General features: G+C 39.9%; 1 protein-coding gene across 2 annotated transcripts in view; it reads left to right on the top strand.

The window, feature by feature from the left end:
• The first annotated feature begins 3,881 nt into the window (after window positions 1–3,881).
• Window positions 3,882–25,122, top strand: part of GNS (glucosamine (N-acetyl)-6-sulfatase) — a 61,482-nt gene continuing 40,241 nt past the window's right edge. For both annotated transcript variants that reach the window (XM_084956258.1, XM_021091947.2), the window contains exon 1: window positions 3,882–4,228. In XM_084956258.1, the coding sequence (XP_084812384.1) occupies window positions 4,037–4,228 (192 nt within the window). In that variant the 5' untranslated portion in view covers window positions 3,882–4,036. The remainder of the gene's footprint in view (window positions 4,229–25,122) is intronic.

Here is a 25,122-nt window from a genome sequence, read left to right as displayed (position 1 = left end):
GAAAGGCTTCCCTCAAAGTAATTGATGTTAACTACTTCAGTAATGTGAAACAGTTGAGTATTTTATTTTCAGGTTAAACTACTACGTGGAGTATTTTAAACACGTAGGACATCTTGGATTTTTTTTCCTTGAAGAATCTAAGTTTAACGAAAAGGTCTGTCCATTAAAAAGGTGTTCAAGCCTTACAATATAGGCTCAATGAAAATGTAAGGACACTAAAATATATTTGCAACTACTCAGAAGACAAAGCAGAATACCAAGGAGATGTAAAAACTTTATTCAACCTATTGATAAATATAACACTTTAACTGCAAACTTAGAAAGATATTTTGGAATGTTTTGATTAAACAACGGATATATTACAGACTCCTGTTATAAAGACAATTGATAGTGTTATGAAATTTGATATATATACTAGGTACCTTCTTTGGTCATCTTTCAATTTATTGATCTAAGTCACTAAGATAAAACTGAGATTAAAAAATTAATGGAATATGGGTGTTCCCATTGTAGCTCAACAGCAATGACCAGTATCCATGAGGACTCTGGTTCAGGCCCTGGCCTCACTCAGTGGATTAAGGATCCAGCATTGCCTTGATCTATCTTTGCTATGGCTGTGGTGTAGGCTGGCAGCTGCAGCTCCCATTTGACCCCCAGCCTGGAAATTCCATAAGCTGCAGGTGCAGCCCTGAAAAGACAAAAAAAAAAAAAAAAAAAAAAAAATTAATGGAATATGGAATCAAAGTGAGAAAGATGAGTGAGAAAATCAAGTGGAATTATCCAGTCTCTCCACAGAAAACATTACAAATCTGGAGTTCCCATCGTGGCTCAGCAGAAACGAATCTGACAAACATCCATGAGAAAATGCTACAAACCATTGTCATATGACGAGTAGATTAAAGAGTACATAGCCATTGGAGTTCCCGTCATGGCTCAGTGATTAACAAATTCGACTAGGAACCATGAGGTTTCGGGTTCGATTCCTGGCCTCGCTCAGTGGGTTAAGGATCCAGCGTTGCTGTGAGCTGTGGTGTGTAGGTCACAGATGCAGCTCGGATCCTGCGTTGCTGTGGCTCTGGTGTAGGCCTCGGCTACAGCTCCAATTAGACCCCTGGCCTGGGAACCTCCATATGCTGCAGGAGAGGCCCTAGAAAAGGCAAAAAGACAAAAAAAAAAAAAAAAAAAAAAAAAAGAGTACATAGCCATAAAATGTGGGGAAAAACTTTGGAAAGGTGTGCCTGAGTTAACTAATTTAAAAACATATTATTTTAGGAGTTCCCTGGTGGCCCAGTGTTAAGGATCTGGCATTGTCATTGCTGTGGCATAGGTTCAGTCCTTAGCCCAGGAACTTCCACATGCCATGACCCAGCCAAAAAAAAAAAAAAAAATTTGTTATTTTAAAATTTTGCATTATTTGTAATACTTTTCAACTTTCAATAATTTATAATATTGTGATTTCTTTTCTCAGTCTAAATAAATATTCACTTTTGTACTTAATGTCGTATTTGTAAATATTTTTCTTAAGGAGCCTCTCTCACCAAATTGTACATAAGCTTTAGGCCACACAAAATCTTGATTTACCCCTGCTATCATCATCTCTCCATCTAATTGATCTGTCTACAACCATTCTTGTCCTCTTCTAATCTGTACACCAAGCCACAGCCAAAAGGATCTTATAAAAATTCATGTATGATTATATTTCTCCTCTATTCTTCCAGTGATTTTTTCCATTAGCCTTAGGATAAAGACCAAAATCCTCGACGTAGGGTTTGGTCCCTGCCTACTTCTCCCCCTCCTTCTCATCCACAGCTCCAACCACTCTGGCTTCTTTAGTTCTTTGAATACATCACTTCAGGATCTTTGCATATGCTGTGCCCTGTGCCTAGGAGACATTCTATCACCGCATAGTTTCAGTAACAAATTATTTCTTTGACTTACAGTGCTGTGCCAATTTCTGCTGTACAGCAAAGTTATTTATTCAAATTTCAGATTGTCATTCAGGGCTACTTCCTCAGGGTATCTTAGACTAGGTCAGCCCCTAATCTCCTTAAATGCTCATCACACTTTTTTTTTTTTTTCTTTTCAGGGCTGCACGTGGAGGTTCTGAGGCCAGGGATCTAATAGGAGGAAGATCCGAGCTGCATCTGCGACTTACACCACAGCTCATGGCAACACCAGATCCTTAACCCACTGAGAAACCTCGAATCCGAAACCTCATGGTTACTAGTCAGATTTGTTTCGTTGTGCCACAATGGGAACTCCTCATTGCACTTTTTTTTTAACTTCCTCATCCCACTCTTTACTTTTCCTTCATAGCATATCTCCCTACTTGTAATTATATACTTCTGTGATTGTGAGATTATATATTTCTGTCACTAGATTGCAAATTCCATGAAAGAGGAACAGTGTCTCTTCAGCCTGAGCCTAGCATCTGGAACAATGTTGGCACCTAATTGTACAATCTCTGGCCTCAAATAGTTTACAATCTATCCTAGAAAATAAAATAGTGATAAAATTTTACAATTTGGGGGCATGAGTGCAGATGGAACAGATTCTTCTTTTGTGCAAGTCTTCCAGCAAGTCTTGAAATATGAATATATCCGGGTTATTCTATTAGTGTGCAAATTTAGCCTAGCCCGAGCCTGTAATACAGTACACTGGCCATCTTGGAAGTGCTCTGACCAGATTCCCAGCACAATTTGTTTTTGCACTGGAGGTTACTTCATTTTTAAGTCTCTTGTCTTCTATAGACATTTAAAAAAACAAAACTATAATCAAACAAAGGCAACGTTTCCTTTTGCATAAGTCTGATAGTTGTATCTATGACATTCCGAAGCACTTCTACAATTATTATTACCTTATTGTATAGTGCTTTCACAAGTTTTAAAAGACTTGGAGTTGGATAGTCCAGCTTGGAAAAAATATGCCTTATTTGTTAGAAATCAGGAAGTACAGCCTGTTGTTCTCCGTTGGGAATGTTTGCTGATTCACCTCGCCAGAAGATATTTCTTTCACTAGTTTATTTTTTGGATTCCACATATACAATATTTGTCTTCCTCTGTCTGACTTATTTCACCAAGCATAACACCCTCCAATGCCAGCGATATTTCTGTTTTCCTAGATCTGAGCAGAGGGGCAGGGTAGAGCTGTTCCAGAGCTATCCCAGCAATATTTGGAGCCCTGGTTTCACAGAATTTTTTTCCTTAAAGATTAATTAATAATGCGGTTGGGTGCAGTTGCTGGCCTTTTGTTTTTGCTCAACGTGCACATCCTTCAACATCGTGTAGGAGGTCTTCTGCAAATTCACCAATTGAGTATTAGGTTAAATAGTCCAAAACTCACCAAGGAATATTAGGCTTAGAATATCCTAAATTGTTTGAAACCACGGTACCAGCTGAGGAATAGCATAACCAGGCTTGGAGTTAGGAGCACCGACCTGGAATCCAGCTCCAAATTTAATAGCTGAGCTGTAGGGAAAATTTTAAACGATTAAATATAAGGGCCTTCAATAAGTGTTCGTTGACTCCGAGATTAAATATAGTAGAGCCCAGACTTTGCCCACCAGTTGCTCTTACTACCTCTAGGCACATTCCTCCTTTCTCCTAATTGCTTCCAGTTGGGTGATTCCCTCCTTTAACCGTATCTTCTCTCCATTTTCATTTCAAAGCGCTCTGAGATGAGTCCTATCACTACCAAATGTCTTCCCAAGCCAGGAGCAAGGGCGGGTTCCGCTCCCGGTTAGTAGCCGGCTTCCCACCCCTTTCGGCCCACTTCCGGGTTTCTCTCTCCACTGTTTCCGCTCTCCGCTCCCTTTCCGCCCGCAGCCTCGCCCGCCCCGCCTCCCGTCACGTGACAGCAGGCGTGCCCCGCCCCCTGCCCCCGGTTCACGTGATCGCGCCGGGGGAGAAAACGCCTGACCCAAACCCCCGGCCTTCACTGTAAGCCCTTTCTTCTAGTGGCTCGTCGGCCTCCAGCCCTCCAGTCACCTGTGCGGCTCTCCACTCCACCCGGGGTCTCCCCCGGAGCCCTGTCAGCCATGCGGCTCCTGCCTCTGGCCTCAGGTGGGCCGCGGCGGGGCAGTCCCCGTCACCTGCCCTCCTGTAGCCCAGCGCTGCTGCTGCTGCTGTGTGGCTGCCTGGGGGTCTCCCGGGTGGCGGCGGCTGACTCTCGGAGGCCCAATGTGGTGCTGCTCCTCGCCGACGACCAGGACGAAGTGCTCGGCGGCATGGTAACTCCTCTATTTCTGCCCCGCCCCTCCATCTCCCGGGCTGCCTCCCTGGTTTCTGGCCCTCGTAACCCATCCCCTTTCCCTGAACTAGCTGCCTCGACCCTCAGTAGGTTTGCTTTTACAGCGCCAGGTTCTTTACCCAGGCTTAGGAAGCTGCAGGGCTCTGTTTCCTCTTTCCTCCGAGTTTCTTCTGGATCCGCACACATGCACGCACCGCACAGAGCTTTTAGTCTGGACCTTACTGCTGAGGAGTTTGCTTCACATCTCAAGACAAACATGTGGAAGCCAATTAGGGATGGGATGGGATGAACCAATGAGAAGCAGGTGCACGCAAGTCTTGATTGTTTTTCTTTCTGATTGGAGGATAAAATGCAGCCCCCTTTAAGAGGGACCTAGCCCACCTCTGGATTTGACCCTTTGTGCAATATCTGTGCCTGATATTTATGAAATAAGTGCTGAAGTGAACTATTCTGGTCGGTAGGGTGTTGAACGATTCAGGGTGTGCTTTGCCTTACAAGAATCAAGAAATTTCAATTAGCCTAATGGAACACCTGGCTGGTGCATTAGATACTGTGGAGTGTTCCCTTTTGTATCAGATGGGTGTTGTTTTGAAATTTCATTCTTTCCCGAAATGCATCTTGCTCCTGTTCTGGAATTTATGGAATTTATGCCCTTCAAGAACATCCACCCAACTATCTACTCATGGAGGCCCAAATTGGCTTGCCCAAGGCACATAAGTAGTTGTGGCAGTCCGGACAAAATCCTGACTAGTTCTCTGATCCTGGGCATAGATAGCATTCCTCTTATTAAAAAAACAAATGCTGGATTACTGTGTTCCTTTCAGTTCTCTTTTTGCTTTCAACTAAATGCTGTGGAAACACTCTAGGCAAGGGGTTCCTAACTGTCAGCGTGTGGGAACACCCTATCTCAGTGTCCTTCAAACTGCTGATTTCAACCCATAAGTGAGTTGTGAAATCGGTTTAGTGAGTAGATACCAGCATTTTTACTTCCCTGTGGAATAGAGTAGAATAGAAAATGTCTGTGATACCTGCAGTAAAGGTAAGCTCATTCATATGTAGATATTTCTGGGTTATGCATTAAGGTGTATTTCTTCCTTCATCAGTTGTCTTTCCTAGCTGATGTTTAAGATGCTTGCATTTTGACTCCACACTTTTTCCTCCCCCATGTATCTCATTGCGTTTTAGTTTCTACCACTAAACATTGAAGAGTCTTGACATTGAAGAGTCTTGACTTAATTGCCCTCCTGATTTTTCTTTTATCCAACATTCCAACTGCTACCCTTATCCTCCTCACAAAACTCCCTTTAAAACAAATTTGTGTGTGTGTTTGAGTTGTTTTGTCCAGAAAAAGCAAGCCATCTCTATCAAAAGTTAATTATAGTTTAGTGACTTAATTAACAGGCCAAGCTTTCACATCTCTATCAAAAACAGAATCCATCACTTAAATATAAGGTATTCAGAATTCAGTTCTTATAGACCACCGATATGGTCTGTGTATATTTGAGATTTCTTCCCCTTGGTGTGTTAACCATATTCGCTACTTTAAACCAGTAGCAATTTCTTTTTTATCGATGTTTATGTTGGAGAGAAGAGTTAAGTGGAGGGGAAAAGTCCAATTTAATACTCCCAATTCTCTGGAGAATTCTGGCTTCTCTTGTAGCCTTTTACAAAATATTCTATCACTAGTTGTCAACAGGACTCAAAGGGGAAGAGCTAAGATAATAACAGCATTTTAGAACCTACTTGGAGCCAGAGTGTGAACTGTTTAATACTTGTGCTTCCATCATCACAGGTATCCTCTGCTCTAGGTATTATCATTATCTTTAAAAGGGGGGAAAATAAAACTTGGAAGTTAAGTAACGTGGCCAGGGTTCATATAGGTATACTAAGGGTCAAAGTCTGGTGTTTTATAGTCTCAGATACCTCTGCTTTTTCTCCTGTTTTAGAATACTGTTGGTAGTGCTGTTTCACCAGGTTCATTCCATGTACCCACTTCAGCATAGTCACTTGTACCACAGATCAGAGGATCTTCAAGTAACATTCAGGAACACCAGTGGGGTCATGGCACTGCTTTATTTACATGTAATACTTTGTGTATTTTGTTTTCATTTTTGTGGAGAGGGAGAGAGAGAAAGAGCAGTCCACAAAAGAGCATGAATTGCTGCCATAGTTGGCCAAATAAACAGTTGTCCATCCCCCAGACTAACTTAGGTCAAAAGATTATTGCACTTGTATGATTGTGGTTTGATGTGGGATTATTCATCATCTTTGAAGTAGTCTTATATGTGGTAGTATCTTTTTTTTTTATTTTTTAATGGCTACACTCGAGGCGTATAGAAATTCCTGGGCCAGGGATTGAATCTGAGCCACAGCTGTTACCTATGCTGCAGCTGCAGCAGCCGGATGCTTTAACTCACTGTACCAGGCTGGGTATCTAACCTGTGTCTCTGTGGTGACTTGAGCCACTGTAGTCTGATTCTTAACCCACTGCGCCACAACAGGGACTCCTGGTAGCATCATCTTTAACATTTCACTGTATTTGTTGCAGGTTTCATCGGTGAGATTCCATTTTTAGTTTTTGGCCCGTTCATCCGGGGTTTTTTTTTTTTTTTTTTTTTTTTTTGTTTTGTTTTGTTTGCCTTTTTCTAGGGCTGCACCCACGGCATATGGAGGATCCTAGGCTAGGGGTCGAATCGGAGCTGTAGCCACCGGCCTACGCAAGAGCCACAGCAACGCGGGATCCGAGCCATGTCTGGAACCTACACCACAGCTCACGGCAACGCCGGATCCTTAACCCACTGAGCGAGGCCAGGGATCGAACCCGCAACCTCATGGTTCCTAGTGGGATTCGTTAATTACTGAGCCACAACGGGAACTCCCCATTCATCCATTTTTTAATTTTACTTGGGTGTTACTATAGTGTGATGGACGCACTGTTCTTCACAGAAGCACAGGTTGCCCTTTTTAAATTCATTGCCTCTGGGAGTTCCTGTTATGGCTCAGTGGTAGGGAATCTGACTAGGATTATCTTTGAAGTAGTCTTGTATGTGGTAGCATCTTGTTTTTCCATGAGGATGTGGGTTCAGTCCCTGGCCTCACTCAGTGGGTTAAGGATCTGGCATTGCTATGAGCTGTGTGTGATGTAGGTCGCAGATATGGCCCGGATCTGGTGTTGCTGTAGTTGTGGTATACAGGCTGGCATCTATAGCTTCGATTTGACCCCTGGCCTGGGAACTTCTATATGCTGCCAGTGCGGCTCTAAAAAAAGAAAAAAAAAAATTCATTCACTCTAGAAAAAGTGACATTTGGCCAAAACCTCAAGGAAGTGAGGGAAGGAGATATAGGGGAAGACTGAATGCATCATGTCTTTGCCTATAGCAAAGTGATCTGCCATTGTTAAGAAAAAAGTTAGGGAGTTCCCCGTCGTGGCGCAGTGGTTAACAAATCCGACTAGGAACCACGAGGTTGCGGGTTCGGTCCCTGCCCTTGCTCAGCGGGTTAATGATCCGGCGTTGCCGTGAGCTGTGGTGTAGGTTGCAGACGCGGCTCGGATCCTGCGTTGCTGTGCCTCTGGCGTAGGCCAGTGGCTACAGCTCCGATTCAACCCCTAGCCTGGGAACCTCCATATGCCGCAGGAGCGGCCCAAGAAATAGCAACAACAACAACAAAAGACAAAAAGACAAAAGACAAAAAAAAAAAAACAACAGAAAAAGAAAAAAGTTAGCCATAGAATTATCAGAATTGTCAAAACTTTATTTCAGAGCAGCTATAGAGGGGCTCAGGAAAGTAAATGACTCCTTAGGGGTTTTTTGCTTGGGATGAGTAAAGTAACACTTTTACCCACATGCAAGGCCAAGATTGGCTGCTTCTTAATGTAGGTTGACCTCACCCTGACCAGCTGCTATCTTTGCTCAGATCTTAAGGTTCCACTTTATCATTCAGATTAGCATGAACACACATACATGTTTTCAGTAAGGTATTGTTTCTCATTTGGGATTTGTTTGATTAAGCACAGATTATGCTTATCACTGGTACTACTGTTAGCAGTATAGAGGCTGTAGTTACGAAAATACATTTCTTACCTTACCATTCAATTCCTCTGCAGCCCTGTATCATCTGTCTCCTGCTTACCTCTCCAACCTTGTCTAGTTACTCTCTTCTCCGCTTTACTTACCGTCTGCTTTCAGCACACTGGCCTTCGTTCTGCCCTCACTGGTGCTGCTTTCCTTCTCCAGTAGCATTTTACTTGCTGTTCACTCAACCTGAACCTTTGCATTGCTGACTCATCATGTGACTCAGTATTGAAGTTATTTCCTGAAAGAGGCTGCTCCTGACCACCCATCTAAAGTAGTTTCCCCTGTTCCTCCCACCAGCTGCAAGCACATCGTCCCAGTTTATAGTTCTCTGTACTGCCTGAAATGATTGTTTACCTGTTAGTTGTTTAAGTCCCCAAGAGTACAAGGATTATGAAGTCAAGAGTCCTTCATATCTTTTGTCCTCCAATGCCTAGATCAATCTCTGGTGAACATAAGTGTTTAATAAATGTGTTACAATCACGCAGCTATTCTTCAGTAGCTTTGCATATTTACCAGACTCTTTTGACCATTCAGTTCCCTATGATCAGCTGACATGGTCCCTTTTCCCCACTCACACTTTGCATTCTCATTTCCCCCTTGATGTACTTACTGTAACTCAGATTCTTCATCAGAGCAATGTTCCATTCAGCCCAGTGCTTTTTATAGAGGCTAGCACCCCGTGATGTTTTGTGGGAGACCATGTCTGGTGACATCGCTTCTGAAGGTTAGCAAAGACCTTACCTATCTCTAGCATCCCCTGGGAACCTATTATGGATCTACTCTGAAATCATCAAAGATCTTTTTTTCCTTTAAATTTATTTATTTTCATGAAAGGGTAATTGACATACAACCAACCTTATGTTAATTGCAGGCGTACAGAATAGTGTTCTTTGTGTATATTGCATAATGGTCACTGCAGTAAATATAGTTAACATTCATCATAATACATACAGAATTTCTTTTTCTTGTGATGGGAATTTGTAAGATCTACTCTTAGCAGCTTTCAAATACGCAATACAGTATTATTTGCTATAGTTGCCATGCTGTGCATGACGTACCCCTGACTTATTTCTCTGGACCCCTGTCACCCATTTTGCCCTCCCGTCCCAACTCCTCGAGTCTGGTAACCATCAATCTGATCTCTGTCTATGAACTTGAGTTTTTTGGGTTTTTTTAGATTCCACATGTAAGTGAGTTCATACAGTATTTTTCTTATTCTGACTTAATTTACTTGGCATAATACCCTCAGAGTCCACCTATGTACTTGAAATGGCAATGTTCATTTTTTACGGCTGAGTAATATTTCATTGTCTATGTACCACATATTCTTTTCCATTCATCCATTGATAGGCATTTGTTTCCGTATCTTGGCTATTATAAGTAATGCTGTGGTATGAGGGTATATATATGTTTTTGAGATAGTGTTTTTAATTATTTAAGATAAATACCCAGAAGTGAAACTGCTGGATCATATAGTAGTTATATTTTTAATTTGTTGAGGAACCCCACACTGATTTCCACAGCGACTGTACCAATTTAAATTCCCACCAATAGTGTACAAGGGTTCTCTTCTCCACATTCTTACCAACACTTTTTATCTCTTGTCTTTTTTGATAATTGCCATTTTAAAAGGTGTGAGGGGATATCTTATTGTGGTTTTGATTTGCACTTCCATGGTAATTAGTAATGTTGAGCATCTTTTCATGTACCTGTTAGTCATCTGTTTGTCTTCTTGGGAAAAATGTCTATTCATACCCTCTGCCCATTTTTCTTTCTGGCTGTGTCCCCAATATGTGGAAGTTCTGGGCCAGGGATAAGACCTATGCCATAGCAGTGACCCATGCTGCAGTAGTGACAACTCAGGATCCTTAACCCCATGAGCCCCCCCTTTTCTCCCTTTTCTTTTTAGGGCAGCACCTGGGCGTATAGGAAGTTCCCAGGCTAGGGGTTGAATCAGAGCTGCAACTGCTGGCCTACACCATAGCCACAGCAACATAACCTACACCATAGCTTGCAGCAATGCCAGATCTTTAATCCATTGAGCAAGGCCAGGGATTGAACCCTTATCCTCATGGATACTAGTCCAGTTCTTAACCTGCTGAGCCACAGTGGGAACTCCCCCTGCCTATTTTTTTGATTGGCTAGTTTTTTGCTGTTGAGTTGTATGAGTTCTTGATGTATTTTGTAACCCCTTATAAGATATATGATGTGCAAATATTTTCTCCTATTTATTAAGTTGCCTTTTCACTATGTCAGTGATTTCCTTTGCTGTGCAGAAGCTTTTTAGTTTGATGTAGTTCCACTTATTTGTTTTTGTTGCCATTGCTTTTGGTGTCAAATCCAAAAAATTGTTGCCAGGGCTAATGTCAAGAAGCTTATTACCACCTATATTTTCTTCAAGTCTTACATTCAAGCCTTTAATCCATTTTGAAATAATTTTTGTGTATGATGTAAGATAGTGGTCTGGTTTCATTCTTTTGCATGTAGTTGGCCAGCTTTCTCAGCCACATTTATTGATGGGATTGTCCTTTCTCTATTGTATATTCTTGGCTTCTTTGTCATAAATTAATTGACTATATACATGGGTTTATTTCTGGAATCTCTATTCTTTTCCATCGATTTGCATGTCTGTTTTTATGCCAAGATCATTTTTGATTACTGTAGATTTTTTTAAATTAAAGTATAGTGATTTACAATAATTATCTGTTTCAAGTAGATAACATAGTGATTGAAAACTTTTATAGTTTATGCTTCATTTATAGTTATTATAGAATACTGGCTCTATTCCCTATGCTGTGCAGTATATCCTAGTGGCTTACTTATTTTATACATAGTAGTTTGTGCCTCTTAATCCTCTACTCTTTTGCCCCTTCCACTTCCCTCTCCCCACTGGCAACCAGTAGTTTGTTCTCTATGTCTGTCAGTCTGTTTCTCTTTTGTGATATTTAGTAATTTATTTTTTAGATTCCACATATAAGTGATAACATATAGTACTTATATTTCTCTGTGTGCTTATTTCACTAACGATAATACTATCCAGGTCCATCCATGTTGCTGCAAATGGCAAAATTTCATTCTTTTATGGCTGAGTAGTATTTCATTGTGTGTAGATATACACCACATCTTCTTTGTCCATTCATCTGTTGATGGATACCTAGGTTGCTTCTGTATATTAGCTATAATAAATAATGCTGCTATGGGATTTCCTGTTGTGGCTCAGTGGGTTACAAACCTGACTAGTATCCATGAGGAGGTGGGTTCGGTCCCCGGCGTCACTCAGTAGGTTAAGGATTGGGCATTGCCATAAGCTGTGGTGTAGGCCAAAGATGCAGCTTAGATCCCACATTGCTGTGGCTGTAGTATAGGCCCACAGCTGATTCAATCCCTAGTCGGGGTGTGGCCCTAAAAAGCAATAATAATAATGCTATGAACAGAGGGTGTATATATCTTTTCAAATTAGAGTTTTCATTTTTTTTTCAGATATAAACCCATGAGTGGAATTGCTAGATTATATGGTAGTCCTATTTTTAATTTTTGAGGAGCCTCCATACTGCTTTCCGGTGACTGCACCAATTTATATTACCACTAACAGTGTAAAAGGGTTTCCTGTTTTCCCACATCCTTGCCAATAATATTTGTGGTTTTTCTAAAGATAGCTATTCTTACAGGTGTGAGGTGATGTCTCATTGTGGGTTTGATGTGCATTTCTCTGCTGATTAACATCGTTGAGTATCTTTTCATGTGCCTGTCAGCCATATGTATGTCTTCTTTGAAAAAATGTCTATTTAGATCTTCTACCTGCTTCTTAATTGAGGTTTTTTGTATTAGGTTGTTTGAGTTGTTTATATATTTGGATATTAACCACTTATCAGTAATATAATTTGCAGATAACCTCTCCCTTTGAGTAGTATGTCTTTTCATTTGTTGATGGCTTCCTTTGCTGTGCAAAAGCTTTTATTAGGTTCCATTTATTTGTTTTTGCTTTTGTTTTTGCTTTTGTTTCTTTTGCTATAGGAGACAAATCCCAAAAAAATATGGCTGTGATTTTATGTCAGAGTGTTCTATCTTTTCTTTTTTTTTTCTTTTTTTTTTTTTGCCTTTTCTAGGGCTGTTCTCGTGGCACATGGAGGTTCCCAGGCTAGGGGTCTAATAGGAGCTGTAGCCACCGGCCTACACTGGAGCCACAGCCATGCCAGATCCGAGCCGCGTCTGCAACCTACACCACAGCTCATGGCAACACCGGATCCTTAACCCACTGAGAAAGGGCAGGGATCGAACCTGCAACCTCATGGTTCCTAGTCAGATTTGTTAACCACTGCGCCATGACGGGAACTCCCTATGTTTTCTTCTAGGAGTTTTGCAGTCTTAACAGCTAGGTCTTTAATCTATTTTGAGTTTATTGTTGCATATGGATTAAGAAAATGTTCTCATTTCATTCTTTTACATGTAGCAGTCCAGTTTTCCCAGCGCCCCCACCGCTTACTGAAAAGACTTTTCTCCATTGTACTTTCTTGTTGTCTTTGTCATAGATTAATTAACCATAAGTGCATGGGTTTATTTTTGAACTATCTATTCTGTTGTATTGATCTGTGTGTCTGTTTTTGTACCAGTACCATACTATTTTGATTACTTTAGCTTTGTAGTATAGTCTAAAGTCAGCAAGCATGGTACCTCCAGCTGTTTTTCTTTCTCAAGATTGTTTTGGCTATTTGTGGTCTTTGGTGTTTCCATACAAATTTTAAAATTATTCTAGGAGTTCCCGTCATGGCGCAGTGGTTAATGAATCCGACTAGGAACCATGAGGTTTCGGGTTCAATCCCTGGCCTTGCTCAGTGGGTTAAGGATCTGGCATTGCCATGAGCTGTGGCGTAGGTTGCAGACATGGCTCGGATCCCGAGTTGCTGTGGCTCCAGCATAGGCCGGTGGCTACAGCTCCAATTTGACCCGTAGCCTGGGAACCTCCGTATGCCATGGGAGCAGCCCTAGAAAAGGCAAAAAAATAAAAATTAAAAAAATAAAATTATTCTAGTTCTGTGAAAAATGCCATTAGTATTTTGATAGAGATTGCATTGAATCTGTAGATTACCTTGGGTAATGTGGTCATTTTAACAATAATAATTCTTCCAATCCATGAACATTGTATATCTTTCCATATATTTGTGTCATCTTCAGTTTGTTTCAATAGTGTTTTGTCATTTTCTGGGTATAGGTCTTTTATAACTCCCTAGATAGGTTTATTCTTTTTGATGCTATGGTAAATGGGAGTGTTTTCTTAATTTCTCTTTCTGTACAGTTCATTGGTAGTGTATAGAAATGCAACAGATTTCTGCATATTAATTTTATATCCTGCAACTTTACTGAATCCGTTTATAAGATCTAGTAGTTTTTTCATGGTGTCTATGCATAGTATTATAATATTTGCAGATAGTGACAGCTTAACTTCTTCTCTTTTGATTTGGATTCCTTTTCTTTTTCTTGTCTGATTTCTGTGGCTAGGACCTCTAATACATTGTTGAATAAAAGTGGCAAGAGTGGACATCCTTGTCTTGTCCTGATCCTGGAGGAAAAACTTGCATTTTCTCACTGTTGGGTTGGATGTTAACTGTGAAGTGGTATATTTGGCCTTAATTATGTTGAAGTACATTCCTTTTATACCCACTTTGAGAGTTTTTATCATAAATGAATGTTGAATTTTGCCATATGTCTCTTTGGCATCAAAGTTCTTGAAAAAGTTAGAATTTTTATCTTTTTTTTTTTTTAAGGTTTTTTTTTTTTTTTTTTTTTTTTTTTGTCTTTTTAGGGTGGCACCCACAGCATAGGGAGGTACCCAGGCTAGGGGTCCAATAGGAACTGAAGCCGGCAGCCTACATCACAGCTACAGCAATGCAGGATCTGAGTCGCATCTGTAACCTACACCACAGTTCTTGGCAACACTGGATCCTTAACCCATTGAGCAAGGCCAGGGATTGAACCCACATCCATGGATGCTAGTTGGGTTTGCTAATTGCTGAGCCCAATGGGAACTTCAGGTTTTGTTTGTTTGTTTGTTTTGCCACAACTGCAGCATATGGAAATTCCCAGGCTAAGGGTCAAATTGGAGCAGCTGCCAGCTTGTACCACAGCCATAGAAATTCAGGATCCGAACCACATATGTGACCTACACTGCAGCTGGACTGGATCCTTGACCTACTGAGCTAGGCCAGGGATCAAACCTGCATCCTCATGGATACTGGTCAGTTCATAACTGTTGAGCCACTATGGGAACTCCTAGAATTATATTTTGAGCTAGTGGATTTTTTTGGTGTTTCCTACTACATGTATAAAGCAATGGGGATAACATTTATTCAGTGTTGAAAATGACTCTTTTTGTTTAAACTCAGTTTTATTATATTAATAGTTGTACAGCCATCGTGATAACCTGATTTTACAACATTTACATCCTAACCCCCCAGCCCATCCCTCCCCACTCAACCTTTCTTCTTTGGTAATCATAAGTTTTTTGAAGTCTGTGTCAGTTCTGTTCTTCAAATAAGTTCATTGTATCCTTTCTTTAGATTCCACATGTAAGTTATAGCATATGATGTTTGTGTCTCACTGTCTGACTAACCTCACTTAGCATGATAATTTCTGGGTCCATCCATGTTGCTGCAGATGCCATTATTTCATTCCTTTTTATGGCTGAGTGATATTCCATTTACCACATCTTCTTTATCCACTCCTCTGTCAATGGACATTTAGGTTGTTTCCATGTCTTGACGATTGTATGTAGTGCTGCAGTGAACATTGGGTTATATGTATATTTTCAAGTCAAGGTTTTCTCTGGATAGATGCCCAGGAATGGGATTGCTGTATCAAATGGTAATTCTATTTTCAGTTTTTCAAGGAATCTCCATACTGTTTTCCATAGTGAACGCACCAGTTTACATTCCCACCAACAGTGTAAGAGGGTGCCCTTTTCTCCGCACTGTTTCCAGCATTTATTGTTTGTAGACTTTTTGATGATGGCCATTCTGATTGGTGTAAAGTGGTACCACATAGTAGTTTTGACTTGAATTTCTCTAATAATGAGTGATGTTGAACATCTTTTCATGTGTTTTTTGGGCATCTGTATATCTTTGGAGAATTGTCTGTTTAGATCTTCTGCCCATTTTTGGATGTTGTTTTTTGTTTTGTTTTTGGTATTGAGCTACATGAGATGTTTATATTTTTTGTAGATTAATCCCTTGTTAGTTGCTTCATTTGCAAATATTTTCTCCCATTCCGTGGGTTGTCTTTTCATTTTGTTTAGAGTTTCTTTTGCTGTGCAGAAACTTTTAGGTTTAATTAGGTCCCATTTCCTTATTTTTGTTTTTATCATCATTACTCTAGAGGTGGATCTGAGAAGATATTGCTGTGGTTTATGTCAGAGAGTGTTCGGCCTATGTTTCCCTCTTATAGTATCCAGTCTTATATTTAGGTCTTTAATCCATTTTTAGTTTATTTTTGTGTATGGTGTTAGAGACTGTTCCAAATTTCACTCTTTTACATGTATCTTTCCAGTTTTCCCAGAACCACTTATTGAAGGGCCTGTCTTTTCTCCATTGTATATTCTTCCCTCCTTTGTCATAGATTAGTTGACTCTTTGTGCATGGTTTTATTTCTGGGCTTTCTGTCGTGTTCCACTGTCCACTGATCTATATTTCTGTTTTTGTACCAGTACCGTACTGTTTTGATGACTGTGGATTTGTAGTGTAGTCTGAAATCACGGAGCCTGATTCCTCCAGCTCCTTTTTTCTTTCTCAGTATGGCTTTGGCTATTCTGGGTCTTTTGCACTTCCAAATTTAAAAATATGTTCTTCTGGTTCTGTGAAAAATACTGTTGGTAATTTGATAGAGATTGCATTGAATCTGTAGGTTGCCTTGGGTAGTATAGTCATTTTGACAATATTGAGTCTTCCAATCTAAGAGCCTGGTATATCTTTCCATCTGTTTATGTCATCAGTGTCTTGTAGTTTTCAGAGAACAGGTCTTTTGTCTCTTCAGGTCAGTATATTCCTAGGTATTTTATTCTTTTTGATGCAGTGGTAAATGGGTTTGTTTCCCTAATTTCTCTGTCTGAACTTTCTTTGTTAGTATATAGAAATGCAATCAGTTTCTGTCTGTTAAATTTTGTATCTTGCAAATTTACCAAATTCATTGTTGAGCTCTAACAGTTTTTCTGATGGTGTCTTTAGGATTTTCTAGGTATAGTGTCATGTCATTTGCAAACAGTGATAGTTTTATTTTTTCCTTTCTGATTTGGATTCCTTTTATTTCTTTTTCTTCTCTGACTGCCATGGCTAGGACTACAAAACTGTGTTGAATAGTAGTGTCAAGAGTGAATATCTTTGTCTTGTTCCTCATCTTATTGAGAATTCTTTCAGCTTTTTACCATTGAGAATGATGTTAGCTGTGGGTTTGGTATATATGGCTTTTATTATGTTGAGGTAGGTTCCCTCTGCCCACTTTCTGGAGGGTTTTTATCAGAAATGGGTGTTGGATTTTGTCAAAGGCTTTTTCTGCATCTATTGAGAGGATTCGTATGGTTTTTATTCTTCAGTTTGTTAATGTGGTGTGTCACACTGATTGATTTGTGGCTACTGAAAAATCCTTGCATCCCTGGGATAAATCCTTTTAATGTATTGCTGGATTCAGTTTGCTAGTATTTTGTTGAAGATTTTTGCATTTATGTTGGTCAGTGATACTGGCCTGTAATTTTCTTTTTCTATGGTATCTTTGTCTGGGTTTGGTATCAGGGAGATGGTGGCCTCATAGAATGAGTTTGGGAGTGTTCCTTCTGCAGTTTTTTGGAATGGTTTCAGAAGGATAGGTGTTAACTCCTCTAGATTTTTTATAGAATTCTCATGTGAAGCCATATGAACCCGGACTTTTGATCCTTGGAAGTTTTTTGTTTTGTTTTGTTTTTTGTCTTTTTATCTCCTCTAGGGCTGTGCCCGTGGCATATGGAGGTTCCCAGGCTAGGGATCGAGTCAGCACTGTAGCCACCGGCCTAGCCCGAGCCACAGCAATGCGGGATCCAAGCTGCATCTGCAACCTACACCACAGTTCATGGCAACACCAGATCCTTAACCCACTGAGCAAGGCCAGGGATCGAACCCACAATCTCATGGTTCCTAGTCGGATTCGTTAACCACTGAGCCACGATGAGAACTCCAGACCCTTGGAAGTTTTTTTAATCACAGCTTCAATTCCAGTACTTGTGATTGATCTTTTCATCTTTTCTGTTTTGTCTTTGTTTAGTCTTGGAAGATTGTACTTTTCTAAGAATTTGTCCATTTCTTCTAGGTTGTCCGTTTTATTGGCATATAGTTGGCTTGTAGTGGTCTCTTTTTTTTTTTAAGTTTTTTTTGGTAGTTGATTTATAATGTTCTGTCAATTTCTGCTATACAGCAAAGTGACCCAGCCATACATACATATATATATATATACACACACACACTTTCTTTTTCTCACATAATCCTCCATCATGTTCCACCACAAGTGATTAGATACAGTTCACTGTGCTGTACAGCAGGATCTCATTGCTTACCCATTCTAAATGCTATAGTTTGCATCTGCAAATCCTAAACTCCCAGTTCATCCCACTTCTTCCTCCTCGGCACCCGAACGTCTGTTCTCCATGTCCATAAGTTTGTTTCTTTTCTGTAGATAAGTTCCTTTGTGCCATATGTTAAATTCCAGATATAACTGATAGCATGATATTCGTATTTCTTTTCTGACTACTTTACTTAGTATGAGAGTCTCTAGTTCCATCCATGTTGCTGCAAATGGCCTTATTTTGTTCTTTTTTATGGCTGAGTAGTTTTCCATTTTATGTATATACCACATCTTTTTTTTTTTTTTTTTTTTTTTTTTTTGCTATCTCTTGGGCTGCTCCCTCGGCATATGGAGGTTCCCAGGCCAGGGGTCCAATTGGAGCTGTAGCCACCGGCCTACGCCAGAGCCACAGCAACACGGGATCCAAGCCGCGTCTGCAACCTACACCACAGCTCATGGCAACGCCGGATTGTTAACCCACTGAGCAAGGGCAGGGACCGAACCCGAAACCTCATGGTTCCTAGTCGGATTCATTAACCACTGCGCCATGACGGGAACTCCCTATACCACATCTTCTTAATCCATTCATTTGTTGATGACATTTAGGTTGTTTCCATGTCTTGGCTATTGTGAATAGTGCTGCAATGAATGTAGGGGCGCATGTGTCTTTTTCAGTGAAACTTTTGTCCAGATATATGCTTGGGAGTGGGATTGCTAGATCATATGGTAACTCTGTATTTAATTTTCTTTTTTTTTTTTTTTATTTTCCCACTGTACAGCAAGGGGGTCAGGTTATCCTTACATGTATACATTACAATTACAGTTTTTCCCCCACCCTTTCTTCTGTTGCAACATGAGTATCTAGACAAAGTTCTCAATGCTATTCAGCAGGATCTCCTTGTAAATCTATTCTAAGTTGTGTCTGATAAGCCCAAGCTCCCGATCCCTCCCACTCAGGCAGCCACAAGTCTCTTCTCCAAGTCCATGATTTTCTTTTCTGAGGAGATGTTCATTTGTGCTGGATATTAGATTCCAGTTATAAGTGATATCATATGTATATTTAATTTTCTGAGGTACCTCCATCTGTTTTCCAAGTCGTTCACCCAATTTACATTCCCACCAACCGTGTAGGAGGGCTCCCTTTTCTCCATACCCTCTCCAGCATTTGTTATTTGTGGATTTATTAATGATGGCCATTCTGACTGGTGTGAAGTGGTACCTCACAGTAGTTTTGATGTGCATTTCTCTAATAATTAGTGATATTGAGCATTTGTTCGAGTGCCTGTTGGCAATCTGTATGTCTTTTTTGGAGAAATGTCTGTTCATGTCTTCTGTCCATTTTTAAATTGGGTTGTTTGGTTTTTTTTTTTTTTTTGCTTTTGAGTTGTATGAGTTGTTTGTATTTTTTGAAAAGTAAGCCCTCATTGGTTGCATAGATTGAAACTATTTCCTCCCATTCTGTAGGTTGTCTTTTTGTCTTTCTTTTTTTATGGTTTCCTTTGCTGTGCAAAAGCTTGGAAGTTTGATTAGCTCCCATTGGTTTGTTTCTGTTTTTATTTTTATTGTTTTGGGAGACTGATGTAAGAAAACATATATTCGGTTGATGTCAGAATGTTTTGCCTGTGTCCTCTTCTAGGAGTTCTATGCTGTCTTGTCTTATGTCTTAAGTCTTTTGAGTTTATTTTTGTGCATGGTGTGAGGGCATGTTCTACTTTCATTAATTTACATGCAGCAATTCAGTTTTCCCAGCACCATTTGCTGAAAAGACTTTTTCCCATTTTATTTTCTTACTTCCTTTGTCAAAGATTAATTGACTCTAGGTGGCTGGGTTTATTTCTGGGTTCTCTATTTGGTTCCATTGGTCTATATGTCTGCTTTCATACCTGTACCACGCTTTCTTAATTATTGTAGCTTTGTAATATTGTCTGGGGAGAAGTTATGCCTCCTGCTTGGGCAGTCCTGGGTTCCATATAAATCTTTGTTCTAGTTCTGTGAAAAATGTCATGGATAATTTGGTAGGGATTGCATTGAATCTGTAGACTGCTTTGGGTAGTATGGCCATTTTAACAATATCAATTCTTCCAATCCAGGATCATGGAATATCTTCCCATTTCTTTGAATCCTCTTTTATTTTCTTGATTAATGTTTTATAGTTCTCAGCATATAAATTTTTCACTTCCTTGATCAGGTTTATTCCCAGGTATTTAATTTGGGGGGGGTGCCATTTTAAAAGGTATTTTTATATTCCTTTTCATTGTTAGTATACATACAGAAATGCAACCGACTTCTGAATGTTAATCTTGTATCCTGCTACTTTATTGAATCTGTTGATTGTTTTGAGTAGTTTTTATGTGGAGTCCTAAGGGTTTTCTAGATATAGTATCAGGTCATCTACATAAAGTGACAGTTTCATCTCTTCTCTTCCAATTTGGATACCTTTTATTTCTTTTGGTTGTCTGATTGCTTTGTCTATTATTTTCAATACTATATTGAATAAAAGTGGTGAGAGTAGGCATCTTTCTCTTGTTCTAGATTTTAGCAGAAAGGCTTTCTTTCAGCTCTTCTCCGTTGAGTATTATATTGGCTGTGGGTTTGTCATAAATGATTTTTGTATGTTAAGATATGTTCCCCTTATACCCACTTTGGTAAGAGTTTTTATCATGAGTGGATGCTAGATTTTGTCAAATGCTTTTTTATGCATCTATTGAGATGATCATGTGGTTTTTGACTTTTGTTAATGTGATATATGATGTTGACTGATTTGTATATGTAGAACCATCCTTGTGAACCTAGGATGAATCCCACTTGGTCGTGGTGTATGGTCTTTTTTATATGTTGTTGAATTCTATTGGCCAATATTTTGTTGAGAATTTCTGTGTCTATATTCTTCAAAGATAGTGGCCTATAATTTTCTTTTTTGGTAGTATCTTTGTCTGGTTTTGGTATTAGGGTGATGGCGGCTTCATAGAATGTCTTCGAGATTATTCCTTCTTCAACCTTTTGGAAAACTTTAAGAAGGACGTGTGTATAATTTCTTTCTTTCTTTGGTGGAATTCACCTGTGAAGTCATCTTGTCCTGGATTTTCTTTGTAGGGAGTGTTAATATTACATATTCAGTTTCATTTCTAGTGGTTGGTCTGTTCAGTTGATCTATTTCTTCTTGATTCAGTTTTGGCAGGCTGTAATTCCTTAGAAAGTTGTCCATTCTAGGTTGTCAAATGTGTTGGCATATAATTGTTCATAGTATTCTCTTATGGTTTTTTGTATTTCTGTAGTATCTGTTGAGATTTCTCCTTTTTCATTTCTTATTTCATTTGAGTTCTTTCTCTCCTCTTCTTGGTGAGTATGGCCAGAGGTTTGTCAATTTTGTTTACCTTCTCAAAGAGCAAGTTCTTGATTTTATTGGGTTTTTTTAATATTGTTTTTTTTATCTCTATTTTAGTGATTTTCTCTCCAATCTTTATGATTTCCTTCCTTCTGCTGACTTTAGGTTTGTTTGTTCTTTTTTTTTTTTTTTTCTAATTCTTTTAGGTGGTGGGTTAAGTTGTTGATTTGAGATTTTTCTTCTTTTTTTGAGGAAGGCCTGTATTGCTATAAACTTCCCTCTAAAAACTGCTTTTGCAACATCCCATAGATTTTGAATGGTTTGTGTTTTCATTATCATTTGTCTCGAGGATTTTGTTGTTGTTATTGTTGTTGTTGTTGCTATTTCTTGGGCCGCTTCCGCGGCATATGGAGGTTCCCAGGCTAGGGGTTGAATCAGAGCTGTAGCCACCGGCCTACGCCAGAGCCACAGCAACGCGGGATCCAAGCCGCGTCTGCAACCTACACCACAGCTCACGGCAACGCCGGATCGTTAACCCACTGAGCAAGGGCAGGGACCGAACCCGCAACCTCATGGTTCCTAGTCGGATTCGTTAACCACTGCGCCACGACGGGAACTCCTGTCTCGAGGATTTTTTAATTTCGCTTTTCATTTCCTGGTTGACCCATTGGTTTTTTACTAGCAAGTGGTTTAGTCTCCATGTAGTCAGTTTTTTTCTCATTTCGTTTCCTGTGGTTGATTTCTAGTTTCATGCCACTGTGGTCAGAGAAGATACTTGAAACATACCCTTAAGTTTGTTGAGGTTAGTTTTGTATCCCAATATGTGGTCAGTTCTTGAGAATGTTCCATGTTCACTTGAAAAGAATATATACTCTGACTTTTTTTGGATGTAATGTCCTGAAAGTATCAATTAAGTCTAAATTTTCTATTGTGTCATTTAGGATCTCTGTTGCCTTATTGATTTTCTGTCAAGAGGATCTGTCCATTAATGTGAGTGGGGTGCTAAAAGTCTCTTACTATTACTGTATTCCCATCTATTTGTCCTTTTACGTCTCTTAGTATTTGTATGTATTTGAGTGCTCCTATGTTAGGGACATATATATCAATGAGTATAATATCCTCCTCTTGAATGGATTCTCTTTTCTTTAAATAATGTTCTTCTTTGTTTTTCTTTATGGCCTTCTTTTTAAAGTCTATTTTTTCTGATATGAGTATTGCAGCTCCTGCTTTCCTGTCTTTTCCCTTCACAGGAAATGTCTTTTTCCATCCCCTCACTTTCAATTCATATGTGTCCTTTGCCCTAAGTTGAGTCTCTTGTAGACAGCGTATTGTAGACTCTAGTTTTTTTTTATCCATTTCCACTCTATGTCTTTTGATTGGAGTATTCAGTCCATTAACATTTAAGGTAATTCTTGATAAATATGTATTTATTGCCATTTTAAAACTTGTTTTCCAGTTGATTCTATGTTTCTTCTTTGTTCCTTTCTCTCTTTTTTGGTTGGATAATTTCCTTTTGTTTTATCCTTGTGTCCTCTTCTTTTTAGTTTTTGTGAATGTATTGTTCAGTTTTGATTGGTTGCCCTATTTTTCAAGTATGTTAACCCCTTTGTATATCTGCTTGCTTTAGCCTAATAGTCATATAGGCTCAAACACATTCTAAAAAAAAAAAAAAAAAATCTAGATTTTCTTACTTTCCTTCCCTACATTTTATGATTTTGATCTTTTTTAACATCTTCATGTTTATCCCTTTTCTGTTTCTTAGGTTTATCATCACTTTTATGATAGGGTTGTTTTGGTTTTTTTTTTTTTTTTCCTTTTAGATCTGTATACTGGCTTACTTAAGTGATTACTTTTCATTGTGATTTCCTCCATCCTATTTCTTCTTAGTTCTTTTTTACTTAGAGGAGCCCTTTCAGTATTTCTTTTAGAATGGGTTTAGTGTTGCTCTATTCTTTTAGTTTTTATTTGTTGGAAAAATTCTTTAATTCTATTTTAAATGATATTCTTGCCAAGTAGACTATATACTAGACTGCAAATTTTTCCTTTTTAGAACTTTGAATATATCTTGCCACTCTCTTCTAGCTTATAGTGTTCTGCAGAAAGAAACCAGCTGATAGCCTTATGGAGGTTCCCTATAATTAATTTTTTGTTTTTCTCTTGCTGTTTTTAGAATTCTCTCTTAGTTAAAGCCATTTTTATTACAATATATCTTGGTTTGGGCCTGTTTGGGTTCAGCCTTGTTTGGTTCACCTGTACATTGATAACTGTTTCCTTTAGATTTCGAAAGTTTCAGCCAAAATTTCTTCAAAATATATTTCCTATCCCCTTTTCTTTTTCTTTTCCTTCTGGAATCCCTATTATGCATATATTGACCCAGTTTATATCATCCCATAGATCTCTTTTATCTCTTTCATGTTTTTTCATTTGGCTTTCTCTCTGCTGTCCTGATTGGATGATTTCCAGTATTCTCTCTTCCAAGTCACTAATTCATTACTCTGCGTTATTCATTCTGCTCTTCAGGGCCATTAATTCAGCTTGTGTCTCTGCAAATGAATTTTCCAATTTTTCTTGGCTTCTTATATTTTCTAGTTCCTTTCTAAAGTAATCTGGGAGTTCCCATGATGACACATTGATAATGAACCTGACTAGTATCTATGAGGATGTGGGTTCGATATCTGGCCTTGCTCAGTGAGTTAAGGATTTGGCATTGCCATGAGCTGTGGTGTAGGTCACAGATGCTGTTCAGATCCACATTGCTCTGGCTATTGCTTGGGCTGGCAGCTGCAGCTCTGATTCAACCCTAGCCTGGGAACCGCCATATGCTGTGGGTGTGGCCTCCCCCAAAAAAAGATGCGTTACCATTCATATTCACTCTTAATTCCTTTAGTATTTGCATTATCTCATTTTCGAATTTGGTGTCTATTAGACTGTAGAAGTCTGTTTTATTGTTTGCTCCTTCGGCGGAATTCTCCAGATGTTTTAACTGGGAATGGTTCCTGAGCTGCTTCATTTTGCCTCTGTTCTCCTTATTCTGTGAGTTTAGGGAAAACAAGTACTGTAGTCTTGGAGTGCTATTTATATGTGCCCCTGGGTATTTTATGAGGGGTTACTATGTATTTTTGGCATGAGGGTTTGGATGCCTGCTGTCTTCTTTCCTCAGTGTGTTCAGGCTGTTATCCCTTTGATGGGGTGCTGCACGTGCTTCCAGGGAGATGGAGGCAGTGGGCAGGGCTAGTAGCTAGTGCCTGGTTGCTGGGCCTTTTACAGCAGCAAGGACCTATGGAAAGGTGGTGCAGATTGCTCTTGTTGCAGGGCTCTGGAAAGTGGCATTGACCCTCAGGCACATTTATGCAGTGCCCAGAGCATTTGGCAGTGGCAGTGGCAGGGTGTGTGCCTTCCCAGGGGGGTGAGATCAACAATGGGTGGTGCTTGGTTGCAGGACCCTCCTCTGTGCTAACCCCTGAAGGGACTGCAACCTCAGATGGTGCCTCTTCACGGACCCCTAGTGGTGGCAGACCACACCCATTTCTGGCTAGTTTGCCCTGCCACCTGAAAGCCATGTGAGAGGTGTCTCATTGCATTTATCCTGCGCAGGAGGTGCCACCACCCATGGCCTGTACAAGAGGGGCTTCGCCACCCATAGCCCTGCCCTCCAAGAGTCTATGAGTGCACAGAGAAAGATACTCCTATGGTGGTCTCCCCCTCCTCCTTTTGCCCTCCCCAACAATGGCACCCTTTCCTGTGAGCCCAGACCTCTTCCCAGTTTCCCTTGGCTGTGGTGCTCCACTCCCCAGCCCTTGGCGTACTGCTTTCTAGCCCCCCAGGCTCTCTCTACACATACAACCTTAGTCCTCTCCCTGGAACTGACCTCTGGAGACTGACTCTTAGCACCCAGAC

This window comes from Sus scrofa, chromosome 5, assembly GCF_054392235.1.
Source record: "Sus scrofa isolate SSC_HxYL_T2T_F1_AM1 chromosome 5, Sscrofa_HxYL_maternal_Yorkshire_Landrace_v2.0, whole genome shotgun sequence".
NCBI lineage: Eukaryota > Metazoa > Chordata > Mammalia > Artiodactyla > Suidae > Sus > Sus scrofa.
Note: the sequence above shows the minus strand (reverse complement) of the source record. Positions and strands in the feature narration are given on the sequence as shown.